The 21,739-nt window shown below is 39.2% G+C and overlaps 1 protein-coding gene across 4 annotated transcripts in view; it reads right to left on the reverse strand.

Moving 5' to 3' along the window:
* MYO5A (myosin VA) overlaps positions 1-21,739 on the reverse strand; it is a 182,592-nt gene that overhangs the window by 42,876 nt on the left and 117,977 nt on the right. For all 4 annotated transcript variants that reach the window (XM_037021015.2, XM_037021011.2, XM_073211863.1 and 1 more), the window contains exons 17-25: positions 20,387-20,473; positions 20,185-20,293; positions 17,843-18,054; positions 16,788-16,944; positions 13,267-13,506; positions 12,031-12,279; positions 9,349-9,442; positions 6,936-7,084; positions 2,210-2,323 (exon numbers count right to left, since the gene is read on the reverse strand). In XM_037021015.2, coding sequence (XP_036876910.1) covers positions 2,210-2,323; positions 6,936-7,084; positions 9,349-9,442; positions 12,031-12,279; positions 13,267-13,506; positions 16,788-16,944; positions 17,843-18,054; positions 20,185-20,293; positions 20,387-20,473 — 1,411 coding nt within the window. The remainder of the gene's footprint in view (positions 1-2,209; positions 2,324-6,935; positions 7,085-9,348; positions 9,443-12,030; positions 12,280-13,266; positions 13,507-16,787; positions 16,945-17,842; positions 18,055-20,184; positions 20,294-20,386; positions 20,474-21,739) is intronic.

Consider the following 21,739-nt stretch of genomic DNA (forward strand, 5'->3'; position numbering starts at 1 on the left):
AGACGAAACATCACCACAGATGAGGAGACTGAGACACAGAGAAACTGAGGCTAAGGTTATAGACTCAGTCCCAGGGAAGAGAATTCCTGCAGTCTGTCCCATGGTAAAGACAGTTCTCCAACCAAAGCCGGCCAGGTTTCAGACACACGCGCGCACTCAGAAGGAATAAGCCTGGCCTGTTAAGTGAAAATCTCTCCCCATTATTGAGAGAAGACTTCTGGGCATTACTACTGCTGATGGTGAGTGCCTGCGAAGGGCAGTGCACAGTACTGCAAGATGTCTGTGAATTCTGGAGCACAATCTGTACTTCATTATTCAAGAGATGACAGATGTACTAAATCTCACTCTGACCTCTCTCTTAACTTCAGAAAAGATTCAGCAGAAGACACGTAAAAATTAAGAGCAAAAAGTTTGTCCTTCCCCCAAATCTGTAAGAATTTGAAATGAGTAGAGACCCTGACAAATATCATTACTAGTAGAAATTAGGTAAACTGTGTAAGAGTTTTTGAGTTTAAAAATGTAATGTTCTCAGTCACAGCTTCCAACATGAGGCTCCTATATTGGCGCTGAGTCTAATACAGAGGGATCCGCAGCAAACACACCCTGTTGCTGTGGCTCCTCCGCCCCATGCAGATGCTGCCTGAGTGGTATTACACTGAAGTCGACAATTTGTAAACATACTGTCCTCGGACTGCTGGGAGAAAGTGCTCACATTAAGAGCAACAGGATGCAATACTAAGACCTTCATATCCAATGGAAGTTCAGAAGCTGTAACTGGAAATCTTCAGTGTAAGTAGTCTCCAAAGATGGCGCCCAGTGATTCCTGGAAACACAGATGCCTTTCCTCCTGTCAAGGGCTGGAGTCTATTCCTCTCCCCTTGAATCTGGGCTGGCCTTCAAAATGTGGCAGAATTGGTACTATGCCAATTCTGGGTCTGCCCCTAAGTGGCCTGTCATCTTTGGCTCTTGTCCTCTTAGAACCCACTCCCCATGCTGCTGATAAGAGAAGCCATGTGGACAGGCCAAGGATGAGAACCTAGGCACCCCAGCTGCATGCAGGGAGGCATTCCAACCAACACCATGTGGGGCAGAAGAACTGCTCAGTCAAAACCCAAAGAATTATGAGCAACAAGAAATTGCTTCTGTTTGAAAACACTCAAGTTTTTTGGGATGGTTTGTTGCACAGCAATAGATAACTAGAACAGCCACTACCCTATTACACACTGGCCATATTGATGGGTCAATGGTCCCTGCCTAATGTTAGCTTTAGACAGAAATGGGACTGGAGAACTGCAGGGTAGATCTCCCTGGGTGGGAGGAGGTAGAGCACGGAGCTGCAAACAGACAAGCCTCAGTTAGAATACTGGCTCTGGCAGTATTATAAGCTATGACCTAGGACAAGTATCTTCGCCTTCTGTATGTATGATTCCAGCAATATGACATTTTTCATTAAAATGCACAGAATGAGATAGCAGAAACTTTTCATTCCTAAGTAAAACAAAGACAAGGAAGGAAAGAATAATTCAATTTTCTTCAGCTGTTCTGCCAGAAGCAGTCTATTTCAGACTTGACCATTTTCTCAGAATATGATATAAAAATAGAAGAGCTGTGCCTGAATTATCCATTACTGAAACTAACATCATATTTGAAAAGAAGATCTAAGAATTGGTTTGGGAACAATCTAACAAAGTCACTGTACTCATAGAGTTACAATAAGATGTCATTTTGGTTTCATACCACCTAGCACAAAACACTAAGGCAGATTTATAAGCTATTTTTCGTGCATTTTTGTAGAAGAAAATTACATTGGTGAAAACTGTCATAAAATAGAGACAGCAGTTTTGTTAAATTGTTGGGCATTGCTCTTTATGATAATCAAGGACAAAGGACTTTTTAAATAATTTACCTCAGTCTGAAATAAATTCATGACAGGCTATATTTTTTTATACATAGGTTATGTTAAGGTATAAAAGGAATTACAAAGGGAAAATCTGGTCATCAAAATTACATTAAAATTAAAATTAAAGTGTCTACTGACAAAAAATACATGCAGAAGTATGTATATACACAGCTAATTAAGCACCTATATAAATGTATGAAGAATAGACAGTTCAAAACAAATGTACATTATGGGCAGATGGGCTCTGCCTGCAATGAAAATGTTCTCTGCTAATATAGCAGGTATATTCTGCTTTGGTCTAAAATGTACCTCTGTCCTCAATGGAATGTCTTCAGTTTCTGCAATTTCAGAGCTAAAGGTGTATTCCGATTCATTGCTGCTGTGGGTGGAGTCTGTTCTCTTGTGCCCAGGCTTAGGCACATTCTGCAAGGCAAATAAACCAAGTACAATTAACACAACACAATTAAAGCAGGCATAGTTGAGACCAGTGTTCACCTTAACTTGGTTCTAATCCTCCCTCACTGACTTGCTCTTCTCATGCCCAAGGATCTATTCCATGATGTCTTGACCAAATCCTTGCTAATAGGTCACTTTTGGCTTCCTCAAAGAAAGAGAAAGATGTACCAGCAGGGGAGGACAAGAACAGATGCCAAGGCAAATGCTCGAATGAAAATTATCTATGTCTATTAGCAGATCCCCTTGGATTTTTAAAGTTGTAAGTGGCCAGCCACACTGGGTGAAGCACAGGTATGATGCTTCAGCATCTGAGCACTGACTTCGTTGTTGCAATTAAATAAAACTTATCAAGAAGTTCCTAAGATATGTTTAATGTCCACATACTCATTTTACTGCACTGTATTTGGGCATAAATGGCAAAAAACAAAAGACGGGGGATTCCACATAGGTGATGATAATTTCTATCACTTTGATGCACAGGTTGAATCTCTGGAGTCAGGAGTGGGAAGGGTGGGCAGTGTAGGAGAGGTAAGAAAGCTGCTCTAAGAATCCTCCGAAAATCCTTGGGTTATTAATTCAGGTAGTCTAGGTAAAACTTTTATGACATGTGTACCTATGAAATTCGTGTTCAGAAAGCTTGGGGGCAATGAAAAGTTAAAGCAATTGCTGTCCTTTCTATAGGAGAAAGAGTTGGAGAATGATCTGGGGAAGAAGGAATGAAAAGGCCAGGTTTGTGCCCTCACTCCTAGGGTGCCCCCAGGAGAGGTGCAGTGGCCTGGATCTCACAGGGTTACAGATCTTGAGAGCCTCAGAGATGCCCCTCAGAGCTTTCTGATGTGTCCAACTTCCTTTAATCCTTCCCCCAGCTGCAGGAGAAGAGTGGGAAGCCACAAAGAGCTTCTTTGCCTCTTTCCTTCCAACAACCAGGTTTAGAGCAGGGAGAGCCATCTGTGCAACCAAAGGAAACCAGCATCCGAAGGAAGCTCAAAGTCTCCCAGGCCAGTTCAACCTGTACCCCAGTGCAGAGGGGGGACCCAAGAACACCAGAGCCTGGGAAAGGACCTAGCAGCCGGGCGTACACTAAAGGGAAGAATCGCCACATGTCAAGTCAAAGGCACTCAGATTTACTCTGTTTATATACATAGGCACTCTTGAGGTTCCTAGTCCAAGCCAACAGTTGTATATAATGGTGCTTATCTACTAAATTGGTTGGGTCATTAAGAAAAACAGGTCCTTATGAACACTATAACAAAGATTTTTAATAAGCTTATTAAAGATGAATGAGACCCTTATTTTTCCACGTTTGTACTATTAAACAATGAATACCTTAAGATATGAACAGAAGCAGTACAGTATATTTGCTTTTAATGCAACTTCTGGAAACAGGGCAGTGGTTAAGTGCTTTGGTCTGAAGCAGGGAGAGCTGGGTAGCAATCTCAGCGCTTCCATTTGTCCCTTACCCTACTTTTCCAGACCTCAGTTTCATCACTGGGAAAAGGGGGATAGTTCAAGTAGAGTTTAGAATAGTGCCTGGCATATAACAAGTATTCAATCAACGTTAACTAGATGTTACTATAACTGTCAGGACCCTGCAGTAATTCACCTGCTCCCCTGTTGGTGGCCTTTCAGTTCTCCAAGTTTTTAGCTCATATGCTGTCCAGTTACAAGGACAAACAGTTGACTCGATAACTATGTTCTCCTTCAGGATCTGCATCTTGTACCTCCTCTTCTTCTTATCTGTCATTTCTCCTATAATTCCCTCTTCTCTTGGATCTATTTTACTCTTTGTCAAGATTAATGACTCTGTTGTTAACTTGCTGACTTACCCTCTTTACCCAGAATTAATTTATCTTCCAACACTTTATAAGCCTGGATTCCCTTGCCTCATTATCCTTTCATTATGGCCTTGAAACTGCTTGGCCCTCGATCAGTCTTTACTTCATTGCCTTTGCCCTACAAATGAATGTTCTTGGAAAAAAATCCTACAGTACTTCTTGGTACCAGGGCCAACAAATCTAGACCTTAGTAGTCAGTGGCACTATCTTTGGCCTGTGCACCACACAGATTATGGGAAGCCCTAGGGCAGTCTGTCAATTCAATTCCCCTCTGAAGGTTTTCTGCCATCCATTTGAGGAGTCTATCTACTAAAAAAGGCTTCATTAGCATTGTGGGAGTAAGAATTCCATTTGCAAAACAGTGTCAATGAAATATTAGCCAAGTACAAATCTGTTAATTGCAATGTTCTATCTAAACATTAAAATAAGATATTGCTATTATTTTAATTAGTCCTAAATTATAAAGAAAAATTTTTTATTCTCTGCAAACATTTTCTGCAAAGACTGACCTGTATCTGAAGCTAGAAATGAGACCTAATGAAGATGTGGGTAGGAAGCAAGCAACCTCTAATCTTCCTCTGCTGTTTTCTTTTTCCCTTCCTCTGATCATTTTGTTACCCAACAATAAGTCACAGGTATATAGTGGAGAGGGTTATAGGCTGGGGAATCAGATATCAAGCAGCTGGAACTGAAACTTGGTTTTATTTTCTTTTTCCACAGCACTGCTGAGAAGAGAATGAATAGCAGGCAGACTTGCTCAGCAGGAAGGAACAGTCCTTTTAAGCTGCTGGAGGATGGCCACTACTGGAGGGTCTTTTCTAGAGGTGACTAGCTCTCTAACTAAGGAGACCCATTCCCCTCACAGATGTCTCCAGAATGTGCTCAGAGAATATTATATACATGGCATATGCTTCTCTTATTTTCTGAGGTTCACACTATTAAAGAATTCAAGAAATATTGTAAGGAAAAATAATCTGCATATCTCTATTTAAACTGGTTGATTCCCACATTTATTTGACCTGAATCACTTCTTTTCCATATGCTACTGCTTAATATCCCAAGAAACTAGTGGTCTTAGAAACACCCAGTGGGACACAAAGCTTCGTTCTCACTGTAATTGAAGCACGATTAACCGTAAGTGTTTGGTGTGGTTGTCTAGTAAGTAGAATAGAAATACACCCAAGAATGGAGCTCTGAGGAACATGACGTTGAAAGACAGGAAAAGGACTCTAGATAAAGTTAACAATGAGAAAATGTGAAGGAGGGAGGGTTTCAACAGGTCTGTGTGCTGTAGGGAGATGACAAAGTCCCTTCTGATCTGTCAATTATAAGGATACAGTGACCCAATCCTACTTCTAACTTCTCTTAGTCACATATAAGGGCCTAGGAATGTGGTCTGAAATAATGATCCAACTGTGGGATTTAAGTTAGCTCTCAACCTCTTTGAGCCTAGTTTTTCTCATCTGCAAGGTGATAGATTTATTTCATTCCTTCTATGTAATCCTTTTTGTTATATAATCTCTCTTGACTTTTTAAATGTCACATTTAAAGAACTTTGTCAGAGGATCTAGATAGAAGTAAAATCTGAAGCAAATACTCTACCCTGCAGATATTACATTATCTTGTTTTTTTAATAGATATTTCAGAGCATTTCTGGCCATTTGTACCATTAGGTTACCTTTGAGGCTGATTTGTAGGGAACAAGAAAGCTGGGAAACTCATTTCATGATATCAGGTAAAGTAGGCCAGGGAGGTGTGCAGGACTACTAAGGGTGCAAAAGGCACACTGGTAGATGCAGAAGAGTGCTTGAAGTAGAGAATTATTACAAATAGAGGCTAAGCTTTTTTCTTGTAAGGATATGTCTGAAATTATAACAAAAACTAGTGGAGAAAATACTCAATTATATAAATATTTGCTTCATATGCAAATTTTACATAGAGTCATTCAATACATAAAACAAGGTACAGCTATATTACTTTATACTATTTTACAGTCCAATCCTTAAGTACTTGACTTCACAAAGTATTTATTAATGAAATCAGATGATTGCTGGGATTTGCTTTAAAATAATCCAATCCACCAAACAATATGGCTTCTCTCTCACTTACCAACTTTACATTTCCCTGTATGGCCCCGGAAGATGACTGGTTAGCCAGAGACGGGTAAGATTCCTCAAGGGAGGAACAACCTAAGACAGGCACAGTCGCAGGGGGGCCATCAGGTGAGAATTTGGGGATCAACAGAGGTGAGGCTCAGAACCTCACCCCCCCTGTTTTGAGAGAAATCTTCTGCATCCGTGGATGTTTTGCTGCCCTTGTCTAGCCTGGATTAATACTTAGTCCATAGGCACACACCTGATCATCTGATCATCTACATTTGCCTTCTTACAGCACTAAACTATGTTTTCTACCTTTATCTTGCATCTACCTACCACTTCAGCATTTTATTAAAAATAAAAATAATAATAATAATAGGAGAAATGTGGGATCAACATATAAATCAAGTACAAAAATCAAATGAATATTCATATTTGACCTGATGGTTTATAGGTCATATTGCATGATCAAAACCGAAAGTTTCTGAATGGGGAGGACGGTAGGGTAGAAAGGGGTTAAAAATGTGTTGACCATTTTGGAATTGAGTTACAAGTACAGGGAATACAGGTTGTTCAACCTACTATTCTACTTTTGTATATGTTTAATATTTTTCCTTAAAAAAAAAAGAGCAAAAGTGCTTGACTCACCACCATCAGAGTCATCTCTTCCTTGAGATCATCATATCGTTCTTCTAAGCGACTGAACTCATTCAGAAGGTTCTGGTACCTCAGCCTCTCATCATTAAGATCGAGTTCCAGTTGTTTTGTTTCTTCTACTAACTTCTTTTCCATAGTCTCTGAAGGGAAGAAGAGGGAACAGCGTGCCAAGGTGGCTCTACAGAATACAAGAGTACAACTTTGTACAATGACTTCCAGTTTCACCATTACGATCTATGAAGAATATTTTAGTGAATATAGGGTAGGAGTAAAATATCATGACCAAAAAATGAAATAATTTATTAATAACGACAATCATCTACTGAGTTCTTCCATGTACTACAGACTTAGTGACATTAGTTCATTCACAGGTTAAGAAAATCCTTGAAAAACTTCTACCAGTCATTGTCTAGTAACTAAAGTATTATATTTCTTATTCCAATAGGATTCTGGACTAATGGACTATTCCTAATTTCTTTTGTCCAAATTAGTGTACTCTGTCAAAAGTCAGAGACATTCCTCAAGTATCTGGAGGAATGGCAACTTCTCAGTGAACCTAGCTGCCCTACCCTGTAGTCCCTCCGCTCTCCTCAGTCCCCAGGTTCTATCTCACCATTTTCCAGCATTCTGAGCTCCCCCATTGTCCTATTAGACCCCTGTTTCTAACCGGGCGGGGTCCCCACTCCTGGTCATCAGTGTTGTTACTACCACTAGGTGCTGCTTGGGGGAGCCCGCATCTTTCTGTTCACCCTCCCCACTCTGCCTCTCTGTTGCCAGTGCCTGGATTTGCTGATATCATCAGGAGATTAGGCCCTGGCTGCAGATTAAACAAGGTAAAAAAGCCTCAAATCTCAGCTGTGTGTTTTGACTCAACGAGCCAACCAGTCACATTCATAAACATTCAGCCTCTACTACTGTGGCCCACGTCACCATCACATTTCTGTGGTGAGATCGTCATCTGCCCTGCCTGCTGCGGCAGCTTCACCACCTCTTGTCAGCTACGAGAGAGGGCAAGGGCTGCAAGTGTCCTGTCACAGCCGCTTTCCTGGTGCCCGCCACAGCGTTTCCCTAGCTTCAGGCTTCAACAGTTTGTGAATGAATGAATGGAAGTTCTTCTCTCTACGACATTCTATGAATTACCTTTTATTCACTCTCGTTACTTTGCAGAAGCTGCCCAAGGGTACCAGGGCAAAACTGTCACTAGGCAAATCCATTGCTATTTCTTTGTTTTTATTGTTCAGTTTCAAATAACATTTTGTTTTCCTAGGAGCATTCTCATTTTTCTGGTCCTCCCATTACATTCTGCATCTCGCAGCCTTTATGTCACTGACTGCTGCTGTCTCCTTCCCCTTTCATTTTTCTTTACTGGCTTCTCTTCCTTACTTCAGTCCTTATTTACAGACATCCTATGAGGTTTAATTCCAGATTTTCTTCTCAATTCCCTTTAATTGGTGGGGGCAGTGTAAGGAAGAGCACAGAGGGCTCTCTTATCATCACAGTTTTAGTGGGTACTTTCTCCCTCTCATCTTTAATCCCAATTTGCTTTCAGAACATCTCTATGTGGAAGACCTAGCGGACACCCAAAATTTAACACTAACAACTGATCTCATTAATTTGCCTCAGAAGCATATACTTTTTTCCCTCAATTTTCTCATTTCTAATAACATATGATTATTGTTTTGATACCTCATCTCAAAACTTTAGAAAATTTTTACTCCTTTTTAGAATATCACATCAAGGGAAGACATTCTGTTAATTCTTTCCATATAGTATACCTTCACTCCGGTAGACTCTCCCTTTCCACTGCTACGATCAATTCCTACAGTTTTGATTTATATCTTCCTATCCCATGTTTATGTATATGTGGATTCCTTATAAATTATTATCATTCTAATCTATTTCACAAATAGAAAATAGAATAAATGTCACATCTAGTTCTCATTTAAAAAATTAGGGTACTTTTTTTGTTTTCTGTTTTAGTTTGGTGGCAAAGACTGGCTGACCTTGGTAAAATATCCATAGGTTTAAAAAAAATAAATAAAAATCACACACACACACACACACACACACACACACACAATTAGCTCAAGAATTCTCCCTAAACCAAACAGGAATCCTATAAGCCATAACTGATAAATCATACTCATAGAACAAATACTTTTTAAAATAATTACTATGATATTAACTATACACCAGTTCACATTTGTACACAGAGACCAGATTTACAAGTTCACCAATTAATGCAACCAAAATACTTAGAGTGCTTGCCTTTTGGAGCTTTGTAAGTTTACTGATGACAGTCTCAACTACCTAAAATACTTAAGCTATAAGCAAAGTTGTAACTTATGAAACTTTGGTCTGAGATTGCTTGGAATGCAGTAGGTTGGGCCCACATGAACTTTACCTGTCATCTTCTTAGCCTGCTCCACGATAAGGCGATTGAGGGTCTCCTTCTCCTGCTTCAGTGAAGAATTTTCTTCCTTCAGATTTGATACCAGCTATAAAATGAAACAATAAGCTGAGATGGCTGCAGTAGACAGAGGAAGCCCAATACTGTATCCACATACACTAAAAACCACACAGCAGTCACTCCTGATGTCCACACCTCTGTGCCTCATTTCTTTGCCTGGTTATGTCTAATCATCTTCCTAACCTGGCTCAAGCATCACCCGCTCCAGAGAGTCTTCCCAGAAACACCCTCCAATTAGATGTCTCTCCTCTAGGCTACTACAGGACTCTGTATGCCTCTTTCTAGCCCTTATAAATGATTTCCTTTTACTTCCCTAACAGACTAGAAATTCCTAGAGGACAAAGATGATTGCTGCTGTTTTACTTTGTACCTTTAGCAATTGCTTGGCACCTAGAAAGCATTTGCTCTTGAAGGAATGATAATGCCTTTTCACCTGAACAGCCTAACACAAAGCTTATGTGTATCCATGGTTCAACAAGAGAAATTAAGAAGGTTACGATATGAAAGGCATTTTAACTGCAAATTCACTGAAGACTTTCAGAAGCTCCCTGCTATCTGTCTTGAGAAAGAGAATTTCTCTTTCATCTCCCATTAAAGAGTTTTGCAAGGTTGCGAACTAGCCCTTTTATTCCACCTTTAAGCACTGACCTTACAACACTGTGAATGTACTTAATGTCAACCAAACACCTAAAAATGGTTAAAATAGCAACTTTTATGTTATGTATATGTATATTTTACCACAGTTAACAAAAAAAAGCCCTGACCTTTAACTTTCTAGTCCCTGGTTGAATAAGGATTCCCAGGAACAAAAATCAAGAACAAAGACAGCTTTGCAAAGTTCATAATTTACTCAATTCATCTTTGGAATGTGTACTTGTGATGAGTGAAATCTGAATTTCTTTTCTCAGCATAAGTTCAAGGAACTCTTAAGGTGACAGCTTTAATAATACAGAGAAAGTATCAGGAATTTCAGAGAGAGAAAGAGGCTCCATGACTAAAGGCCCCTGAAGACCAGGGAAATCAGGTAACAACACTGCCACAGCGCTGGTCAGCCCAGAAGGTGTCCTTTTGGAGGCTCTGTCTTTCCCTCCATACTGATGTGACCTTAAAAACAATAGCTCTCAGTAGAAAGGCCTGTGGGGCTTTTTGCCATTAGAGAAGCGGCTCTTTGCTAGGGGTGTGTAGCCAATCACCTGTGGTACTTTTTCAAAACACAGGTGCCTCGCTGATACTCCCAGAGCCTGGGCATGAACTGTCTTAAAACTGTCCAGCAGATCTGATACACACTGCTGGTTGAGAGCACAGTCCCAGTGTACCTTCTAGGCTCCCCGATCAGGCTGACTGGGAATGCAGCTATCCTGACCATCCTGGCCACTGTCACAGTGAAATTTCTTCATTCTTCCACATCACTACACCCCATCTGAAAGAATGAGTGGCAGTGCCTATAGCTATCCCTGTGGAAAGCAGGGCATAATAAAATAAAAAGAGAGAAATCTGAATCTCCTTATGTGTCTAGTCTATTAGACTAGAAGGGTATGAACTTGACTTTGAAAAAGAAAAGAGAATATTCCTATCAAACTTTAATACACTATAGATTCAGAGGAATTTAGAAATCTTCCATATGGCAAATGGAAAAAAAGAGATCTTAAACCTCAATAGTATCCCTTTAAATGTGTATTTGAATTATTATATATTAATGGCACTGCTGTTTCCATGTACAGAGCTCAGATCTGCTAGAGATACAGGAGAAATTACTTTATTAGGACCCTGAAGACCATGGGAGGACTGCAATTTTTAGCTACAGTATCCTACCTGAATTGCATCTCAGCTCCCTCTGAGGTTCCTACTACATATGCTGAATTAACATTTAGAAGTCAGGACAGAAACAGCATATTTGGATTCTTGCACGTAGTATAGCCAACAGTCAACTCTGTTTTCATTTAAAGATGGTAATACTAGTGGAATCTCTGAAAATCTATTATTTCTTTCCAGTAAGCCTTATATTGAGGTACTTTTGTCTAAACAATACATCTTATTAGTGTTTGAGAACCTTAATGTTTTCTGTACTTAATAAAGTTCTGATATAAGTTAATACAAATCTGTAATGTGGAAGCACTGGTACATCTGTGAACATTTCTATTGTTGTTGTTCTATCTGCATAGCAGCTCTTGGCTGTAACTAGTGTGCAGACATGTGGAATTCTCCGTCCTACACTTCTTAACACAGCCTTGACACAGGTTTCCATAAACATCCCTACTGACAGTTCCTTGTTTGATTTATTTCTTAACCCGCTAACCCTACTTAAGAAAAAGGTGTTTGTACTCCCGCCAGATCTATACACTGAAAGAAAAGACTATATAGCAGGTACTTGGACATGAAAAATTCCCTTCTTACCATGCTGTTTTGCCTCTGTTCTTATTAGAGTCAAAAGGTTCTACTAAAAGACCTAAAGCTAGTCATACATGGGAGAGATGTTCGGGAAACACTAATAATGAACGGTAAACAAACTACAATTTGTATTTCACCTCTGAAACCAACACTGAGCCACGTGGGCCAGGTCATGACGACAGCACATCCTTTGTGAAAGGAGATGGGGACAGGGACATTAGTTCCTACCTGCTCCGTTTCTTGTTTGTACCTATCTGCATGTTCCTCAATGGATTTTTTCTCTGACCGAGTTTGTTCCAGGTCTTTCCGGAGCTTGGTAATTTCTTGCTGCAGACTGAGAACCCGCCCAGTGGCAATCTTAGCCTCCTCCTCACTTAGCTGAAGACGCTCTAAGTCACTTCGTAGTTTCTCAGTCTCAGAGTTGTATATTCCTTCCAGAGTGGTCAGTTTCTCCATGAGGCATTTGTAGTCTTTGTTCTTTAAACATACACGTAAGAAACAATAAATACATATAGCATTAACTCTGTTTAGTGAGACAACCATGTTTATTCATCAAATTCATGCTATATCGCCATAATGTTGATAGAGTATCTAACCAAAATACTACCTACAACGTTTACAATAACACAATCAATGCCCTCTTAGTGAAACAAAGTCAGAACAGGCACAATTATTTGTTTTACATACTGAACAACATAGATGTAGTTTTCTCATAATTACAAGACAACATAGTAAAATCTTGATTTCCTGTTTCTTAATCAGAAATAGGAAAGCTTATACTTGCTTTTGAAAACAAATCAATGTGCTACTAAAAGTCATGTGCTAGCCAGGTGATGTGTAAGAATGATAAAATAGCCTCAAAATCACAACTTTCTTACAAATCTCTCTGTTTACTACCTCAAAATTCCACCTCCTACTCAGAAAATCTTTCTGATGAATTCTATTCATTCTGTTCTGTTTCTCTTTGCCCTCTTTAGTATTTACTAAAATACGATAAAAGATATTAATAATTACCTTTTATATCATTTGTACATGCTACGATACTACTTAGTAACTAGCTCTAAAAAAATCAAACTTTTATCTCTGCAAAGAGACTACAAATTCCTCAGAAGCATGGACGTCTTCCTGCTTCTTTAGCCATTTCAATGCCAAACAACTTATCTGCAAAAGAACATTATACTACATTGCAAATGAATGACGATGGAAAACTTTAAGTACAATATGACTGTCAGTCACAGAAGTTGGAAGTGCTAGTAAATCTGGCTGCGTTCTCAGAAATTATTCCCTGCCTTCGTCTTTGCAATCTTACCTATGAACCCATCACTATTTCTACACTCATTACTGGTATTATTTTATTTTTTGCCAAGATTGAAAGGTGAAGTCAAAGGGGAACGATGCTGAAAATAATCCCCCAGGAGATTTCTTTAGGCATGCTCCACTTTCAGGCTTCTGCTCAAAACACACCTGCTCATCAACTTTGCGCTGCAGCTGCATGATCTTGTTCTCCATGCCGATGTGGAGCTTTTTGTAGCGCTCCACAGAGCGGGCCTCAATCTTGAGCTTCTTCAGTTCGCGCTTAGCCATCATCCGCCGGAAGCAGCACTGAAGATAGATGACAGCGTGCATGCTCCTCTTGTAGTGAATGCGAGCCAGCCAGCCCCGGACCCATTTCTGAATGATAACTGCTTTGTGCTCACGGAGTATCTATAGAAAAGGGGAAATGCAAATAGTGTCAGACCCTGGACTATACTCAAGATTCACCTCTATCAGCTGTATGTCAGGCTGAGAATCCATACATTACCTAAAGGGAAAGATATAAACATTGAAGCAACAATGTATTATGTGGACTGTACATATCACAAATAAATTGAGGTACAAAATTATTTTAAAAGGTAATTTGGAAAGTAGACCTTAAAAGGCAATTTGAGAAACATAGAAAAATGTTACATATACATGTTATATGTATATGTGTAAGCATGATGATAGATGAAATATACATGTAGAAGCTGTCTAGATAAAAGGCATCAGATTATTAATAAAGAAAAATAATTCTAAAAAGAAAAAAAATGCATTAGGTTTCTTATTGGTATGTAAATTCTGTTAGCAACAGGTGATCTCTAGAAAATGAATTGAATTTGACACCCCATAAACTACATGTTATGAGATGAAGACTTACCCACTACCCTTACTGATGATACCAATTCACTGCACATTAGGTCAATGCTTGAGGACATGGGGTATAACCAGTAAGCCAGCTGTAGAGGCCAACACTTGGGGGTACTTTAAAGTTATTACTGATTTACTATTTTCTCCCAGAAGCAAAAAATGACACTTGTTTGCCATATTTTGAGAAACACCATTCTAGTGAGGATTTCCCATTGCTGTTTCAAATGTAGCAGGAATCTATTTATAGGATTTAAAGGTAGTAGGGATTGTATCTTAAAAGGAAAGCTAAAAGTAAGATAAAATGAACTCTTAATTTGATTTTATGTTGTATTCTCTTAAAAAAAAAATTTTTTTTAAACCCATGATATTCCCCTAAACTTATAGCAAATGGTCCCTTATGAGATAAATTTGTCACTAATGACATCAAGCAGAAATTATGTAAGCAATTTCCAGGAATGATGGAGAAATTCTTGAATTTTAAGAAACACTGAACTAGCAAAATGCTGAGGTCCTTCTGAGTCTGTGATTTCATTAAATAACTCTTGTATGATATAAATGATGCTTAAATGTATGTGCTTAAGTACTTGCCAGTGATTATTACAAATGGACACAATGTTATCTCTCATGAAACTTTTTAAATGTAAAAATCTCTGAAACCATCTATTCAAATAGTTTAATAAGATCATTAAGTGAATAGTTCTATTTTAGCTTATGCATTTGAGAAAAACTATGAAAAAGTGCCATTCTAGAAGATACAGTTAAGAAGTATGAAGTATGTGGTTAAGTTTTAAATCATCAAATACAAAATAAACACAGAAGACCGTAATAGTATCTTCAGCCCACTCAAAGCTGCCCCTGTGGCCACTTTCCTAACATTAAGGCACCTTCAGTGTCTCGGTGCAGTCACTGCGCATCATGCCGCAGCTAGGTGGGCACCCTGAGCTCTCAGCGAACGTCAGGATCCCGAGGGAGCTCCTTGTCTTATCTGATGACTAGTGACCAACTGTACAAGACTCCACGATGACAAATAGAAGGCTTTCAGGCTTTAAAACTCAAGTGGCACACAGTGGCAAAACCATTAAGGCCAATTTTCCTATTTCATTTCCTTTTCTCCATGTAACTTCACACATTGGTCCATTTCTGTAATATCAGTCAAATGGGAACACTATGTAATTAGCACTTCCATTCTCAATCTATTTAATCAATGAGTCAGAGAAATTAAATAACACCTGCTCTCCCTTAAGACTCCTCAAGCCCATGAAGGGGCAGCTCAGCCTGGAAACAGCTAGAAGCAGCACTAACAGAGTCCTACTGACCTATATGTGAGCTAGCCTCTAACTCACCACCCCACTGTGTTCAGTCACGTGAACTGGCTAGAGACTGTCGCTGCTAAACCAATGGACTCAAAGCCCAGATTGGATGTCCCTGAGGAGAGCAGTGAGGAAAATAGGAGGGTAGCCAGTTTGATGCATCTAAAATTTCAAGTTTAATAAGGCTTCTCCCTCCCCTGAAAACTCAGGCTTGTAGAGAAAGAGCACCGACCATAACACAGGTATGGGCAGAAAGACCAGTAGCTGACTTCAAAATACGGCTATTAAATATGCCTATTCCAGCTCATTCGCTTTCCGTTTTTCTTTGTTATCTCAAAGTACTTCAAAATAAGAAGTAAGAAAAACAATGAATGGAGCTTAGGTTGGGCCCACAACTGCCTGGCATTAGAGATGTGTCCCTCAAATCACTCTACTGATGTTCCTCCTGATGCCCCAGAGCTCTAAAATCCAGACTGTATTTCAGGCTTATTAGGAATATAGCCTAAAGGCAGACTCAAACCATGCCAGAATGAAAGAGATAAAAGTTTCTTACCAACTAGATCATATACTGTCATTAAGATTAATCTGGTGATTCATTATCTGTACTCATGTTGTTTATTCCTCAATATAAAGAGTATTTGTCAAAAACTTCTAGAACATCATATTCTAGTCAATACAACTTTAACCATATTAACATTTTAATTTAGTTCCTTTCCAGCAGGGTAAATACTTGTAGAGTTGCTTCATTTTTTAAACAATCTTCTACCCAACTATCACACTATGTATTCAAAGCTCCCTAGAGCTGGCTGAATAAAGGCCCCCAAAGATATCAGATCCTAATCCCTGGGTCTGTAGATTTTACCTTATTTAGGAAAAGGTTCTTTGCAGATGTGATGGAGCTAGGGGACTGGAGATAGGGAGATTATCCTGGATTATCTCCGTGGGCCCTGAATCCATCACAAGTGTTCTTGTAAGAGACAGACAACAGAAGTGAAGTTAGACACACAGACGAGAAGATGTGAAGATGAAGGCAGGGACTGGAGTGAATGAGGCATAAACACAAGAAGCCTGTGGGCCACTGGAAGGTAGAAGAGGGAGTGATGGATTCTTTCCTAGAGCTTCTGGAGGGAACACAGCTCTGATAACACCTTGGTTTGACCCTGTGGCACTGATTTTGGACTTTGGGCCTCCAGAACTGTGAGAGGATAAATCTCTGTTTTAAACCACCAAGATGGTGGTAATTTATTACAGCAGCCACAGGAAATTAAGACTCCTTTTTTTCAAATTATGTAAACAAGGAGGAGGGCAAAGAAGGGAAGTGGATTTTCTTTTTCCATTTTCTTTTTAATAAATATACACACTTATTGTAATATTTAAAAATATATTACAGTTGTTGGTTGTCTCCATATAGCTCCTACATCCACAGGAACCCCTGAGGCACTTTGTACAGATCTGTAATTTGATTAACATGAATATAATGAATAAACAAAGTTGAAAATAATGCCTCACCTTGCGATATCTATTTCTGGCCAAGTAGCCTCGCAAATAAGACTGAAGAACAACAGTAGCAGTTCGTCTAATCTTGTACCTCCTGCGGACGACATACATGCGCCAGTACTTCTGAATGACGGTAGCCGCCCTGGTTCTGCGCAGGAATTTAGCATAGCTGGCCAAAGAAAGAAGTGGTATATTGTCAGTAATCAGAAAAACACAGGAATATATTTTATAGAGACTTAAAGCAACAATATCTTCAGCATAATAAGTAGTACCTCCACTGTATTCTAAGAAGATACATATTAAATCAACATTTATATTTCTTATATTTGTATAGCAATTTATAGTTCCCCCAAATACTTTTGCATTTATTATCTCATTTGAGCCTTCCCTGTGAAAAGTGGGATGTCCCATATTACCTGATTTTACAATAAGGGAAGTGAAGCTCAGAAAGGTTCATTCTTTCTGGGACAGTGCTCATTTCCCTAGGCTATGTCCCCTTTGCAGAGCTGACTGGCTGTACACAGTAATTCCACACTTAAGTTATCATCAGCTTTCTTAGATCTAGTCATTGCCAATGTATGATATTTTTCCTTAACCTATCTGTTTCAGCATAAGCTCTTTATCATTAACTCATTTCTAGTGGTATTTCTAAGTTAAAATTATCCTAATATGTAATCATACTGAATTGTAATTCTCTTCTAGTCCTTCTCACTTAATTGATCCTGAAAATTCCTCTATGGAGTCACTATTAATTAGCTCATATTCATGACTTTTAATTTACAGATGATTTCTTCAAGCCCATATAAAAGTATAAAAAATAAAAAATACTGAGGACATGAATAGACAGTAATTGAGAATGAATCTGAATCACTCCTAATGAGTGAAATTTTATTCTATTTAATTGTCTTATGGCTTAATTTGTTATTTTTTGAAAGTAAAAAAAGGTGAGGTGCTGCCTTCTGATAAAGTAACCACTCAAAACTGTCCTAGGTTTGACAATGAATCAGAGAAGCTCTGTAATCTTAGGAGTCCATGAAACCCAGTGGACAAGTTGCCAGGAGCCCTACCATCGGGCCTGGTAGCCTCGCACGTATCTCTGCACGGTGATGGCTGCCCTCCTCATGCGCAGGTACTTCTTCCGCAGCAGCCACCCTCGGATTATCTTCTGGATCCGGATGCAGGCAGCCCTCAACTTGTCTGCCCTCAATTTTTCTAGATAGGCAACTTGACCAGCACGGAAAAAGATCTTTGTCTTGCCAAACTGGTACTTGTCCTTGTCCTATTTTTGGAAGAAATTGTATACTCAGAGGTAGAAATGATGATCTTGTAAATCAAATTTTAAAAGAGAAAAATATATCTAAAAGCAGAATCAGTAAAGGGTTCGATCTATTAGCTAAAACTCGGGCTACGTCACAATTAACTAATGGAGCCAGATTTTTGATCCTATGCAAGTTGAGCATATAGAAGGGATTTTAAGGAAAACTGCAGTTAAAGAGTTATTTTCCAGAATTATTCTACCTGGAATTATTATCTGAGGCCAAAAACTTGGTTGTGGGTTATAGGCAGCTATTATTTGCTGGTTTGTATTTTAAATATCTCAAGGAAATGGAGATGCTGACACTCCCTCTGACTGACCCAGGCTGTAAGGATTACATCGGGCTGTCTGTTCCATGGGAAAGCTGAAGGGACAAAAACACCATATGAAAATGAGGCAGGAAGTAATGCACACAAAATAAAAATCGAGAAACAAAAACCTGTGCATATGTGTATTAAGAGTTAAGAATCTCAACATTATCTCTTGGCTTTATCAACAGTATCTGGAAATAAACAAACCCAATAAATGTGATTCAACTCCTCTTACAAATTTCAAAACTCCTATTACAAAAATACAATCACTGTGTTGCTCATTGACTTTTGTTTTAAGCAGAGCTGAGTGGTGAACCCAGATATGATGCTATTTTGGGTCTATTACACTCTAATACACCTTATTCAACAGAATCCAAGTTATTAAGCACTCTCATATATTTAAAAAAGAGGATAATTTATTTATAATAATTGCTACTATGATTTGAAATTCTAAGTGAAACAAAATCATTTTCTACTGTAAGCATATATCTCCTATCTTGTACATGAAAACAGAAAATCAAAAATCTCCAGATATATCTAAAACATCTAAAATTATTGGAATTTAAATCAGTAAGTTTACATAGAAAGCCTAGCTGGAGGTATAAGAGCTAGGAAGTGGTTCTCTGTCCCTCTCTCCCTCTCTCTGTCCCATCTCTGCTTCCCCCACTCCACGCCACATCAGCCTTCCACTATCTTGTAGCCTCCTCCATCAACCTGCCCTGCAAAGCCTGCTGTGGTCTGGGTGAGGCCAGGCATAGGACTGTCCCTACTTTCTGCTCCACGTTCCCATCTCAACCCAGGTCAGAAAGGAGCTGGCCACACTCAGAAAACACCAGATTATTTTATACATTACTAAGAAAATGGCTTTAGCTCTTTCAAAAAAAAACTTATTATCAGAGAAGAGAGATTACATTTACTTAACAGCTAGTAATTATGACTACCTTAAAGTGTAAAACTAGCATCAAACAGGTGATAATATTTTTTAACTATTTTTGAATCTTAAAGTCTAGGTCAGTGAATCTCCAAGTGTAGTCCTCAGACTTCTCTGTAGTATCAGCATCTCTTGGGAACTTGTTAGAAATGCAAGTTATTTGGCCCATCCCAGACCTACTAAATGAGAAATAGGGATGGACCTAGCATGCTGTATTTTAACAAGACCTCCAGGTAACTGAGATGCATTTTAAGGTTTGAGAACTCCTTAGCTTGGCACTTAAGACTCTCCAAATGCCAACCCACATTTCCTAGCCATTTTCTTACTATCCCATACAACAGTCTAATACTGTAAAAAAAAATACCCATTCTCCAGGGCTTGACTCAAAACACATGTATTCCACGAAATTGTTCCTCTTTCCAACAGATGTGGCTTCCCTTTCCTCTGATTTTTTTGACATTTGACAGGCATCAGGTACATTATACTTATCTTTAAAATGCTTTAATTTCCAAGATAGACTATGTTACCTAAGATTTATTTTTTCTTAATCACACAGCATCTGACCTTGTATCTTCCATAAATAAATACTAGGTGAATTTTTATTGATAATGATCAACTCTAAAAAGAATGTGTCTTGAGTCAGGGTCCAGGCCTCCCCACCCTGTTTCCTACATGGGCCATCATCCTCAACACACAAGCCTTGACCTCCAGGACAGTGTGCCCCCTGCCCTCCCTTCCCTGAACGGTCTGGATTAGTGATACTTGGATGTTCCCAGGGCTTCCAAAGGTTACAGCCACAAGGCCTTTGGCCAGTATCTGTTCAGATACAGGGAAGTGAAGAATTGTTCTTACCAGTATCAGTTTCTCTAATACGTTCTTGCACGTTTGCTTTCTGTCACTCAGCACATCTTTTTGTTTCATTAGGACACGGTAGCGGCTGAAAAATTCTTGGTAAGTCCACCTATGAAAAGAAACTCATGTCAGCTGACCTAAAGGCGTAGGACCCTCTCCCATTAGGATCCCTGGCATTGAGTGGGAGAGGCACTGCACTCACCGTGAGGGGAAACCTGCTGCGCTGATGCGGATGGTCTCCAGGACCCCGCAGGCCCTCAGTTGCTGCACTGCCCTCTTCTCATCAAACCTACATAAAAGAAAAAATCAGTAATACATAAAGGAGCCTGGCTACAGCCACCAATTACTCTCCTTAATCCAGAGAGTAAGTTCTTTTGTAAAGAGTCAATGGATAAATTGGAAAAGAGAGCATTCAAAAACTGGAGCTGTGATGAGAATGGGAAATCCCATTTGAGAGTGGGGACGGGGCAATTAGCAGTAAAAATAAAGAGCCATAACATTATCTGTAAATCATGCCATAAACTCATGAGGAATATCACTGAGCATATTTAAAAAAAACAAAACTCCTTTGCATTTTGCCCATATTCACTACATGATTTGTCCTGCCTGAGTAGCTGTTCTCCTAATTCTTAGGTCATCATACATGGCTCCCTGAAATAAAGACTGGCCAGCTCTGTAGATTTCTCTAACAAGTAGGACAAACTAAACATGTCCATTCAGTTATTTTTGTGTGTGTGTGTTTTATTTTGGTATCATTAATATACAATTACATGAGCAACACTGTGGTTACTAGATTCCCCCTATTATCAAGTCCCCACCACATAACCCATTACAGTCATTTTCCATCAGCATAGCAGTTATTATTTTTTAAAATTATTGGTGTTCTAACTTGTTCAACTTAGTGTATACATATGTACTAAGAATTTATAGCACCCACATCAATGAAAAATAAATTTTCAAATTTTATCTTACAAAATTTGTTTATTTTACTCTAGATAAATGGCATCTTAATGTTAAATTGCCACTTTAGTGTGTACATATGTACTAAGAATTTATAGCACCCACATCAATGAAAAATAAATGTTTTCAAATTTTATCTTATAAAATTTGTTTATTTTACTCTAGATAAATGGCATCTTAACATTAAATTGCCACTAAAAGAGGAAGATGCAAGGCCTGCCTTTTCCTGGATGATCACCGCTCATGCTCCCCAGTTAAGTCCCTGAGTGACTTATCTGAGCCTTCTCCTGCGCTAACCTCTCTAGTGTTCTGTTGGTGGTGGGAGAGGGAGTTGGCTGGTAGAAGGTAATGGCCCCTAGGGCTGTTCAGGAGAGTGGGCCAGGACGTGGCAGCTTCTCCCTGCTTCCCACTTCTCCAGATAGGGTTTCTTCGCAACAAGGAGCATAACAATGTTCCAGAACTGCCCTGCCGTCTAAAGCAGAATCTCCAGGGGCAGGGTGGCCAAGGGTGTATAAATATGAGCACTCGGACTCTGTGGAGTGGGACTGGGAGTTACTACATTTCTGTAGAATTCCTCTTTTGGAATAGATTATCC

The sequence above is a fragment of the Manis javanica genome, chromosome 8 (genome assembly GCF_040802235.1).
Source record: "Manis javanica isolate MJ-LG chromosome 8, MJ_LKY, whole genome shotgun sequence".
Lineage (NCBI taxonomy): Eukaryota > Metazoa > Chordata > Mammalia > Pholidota > Manidae > Manis > Manis javanica.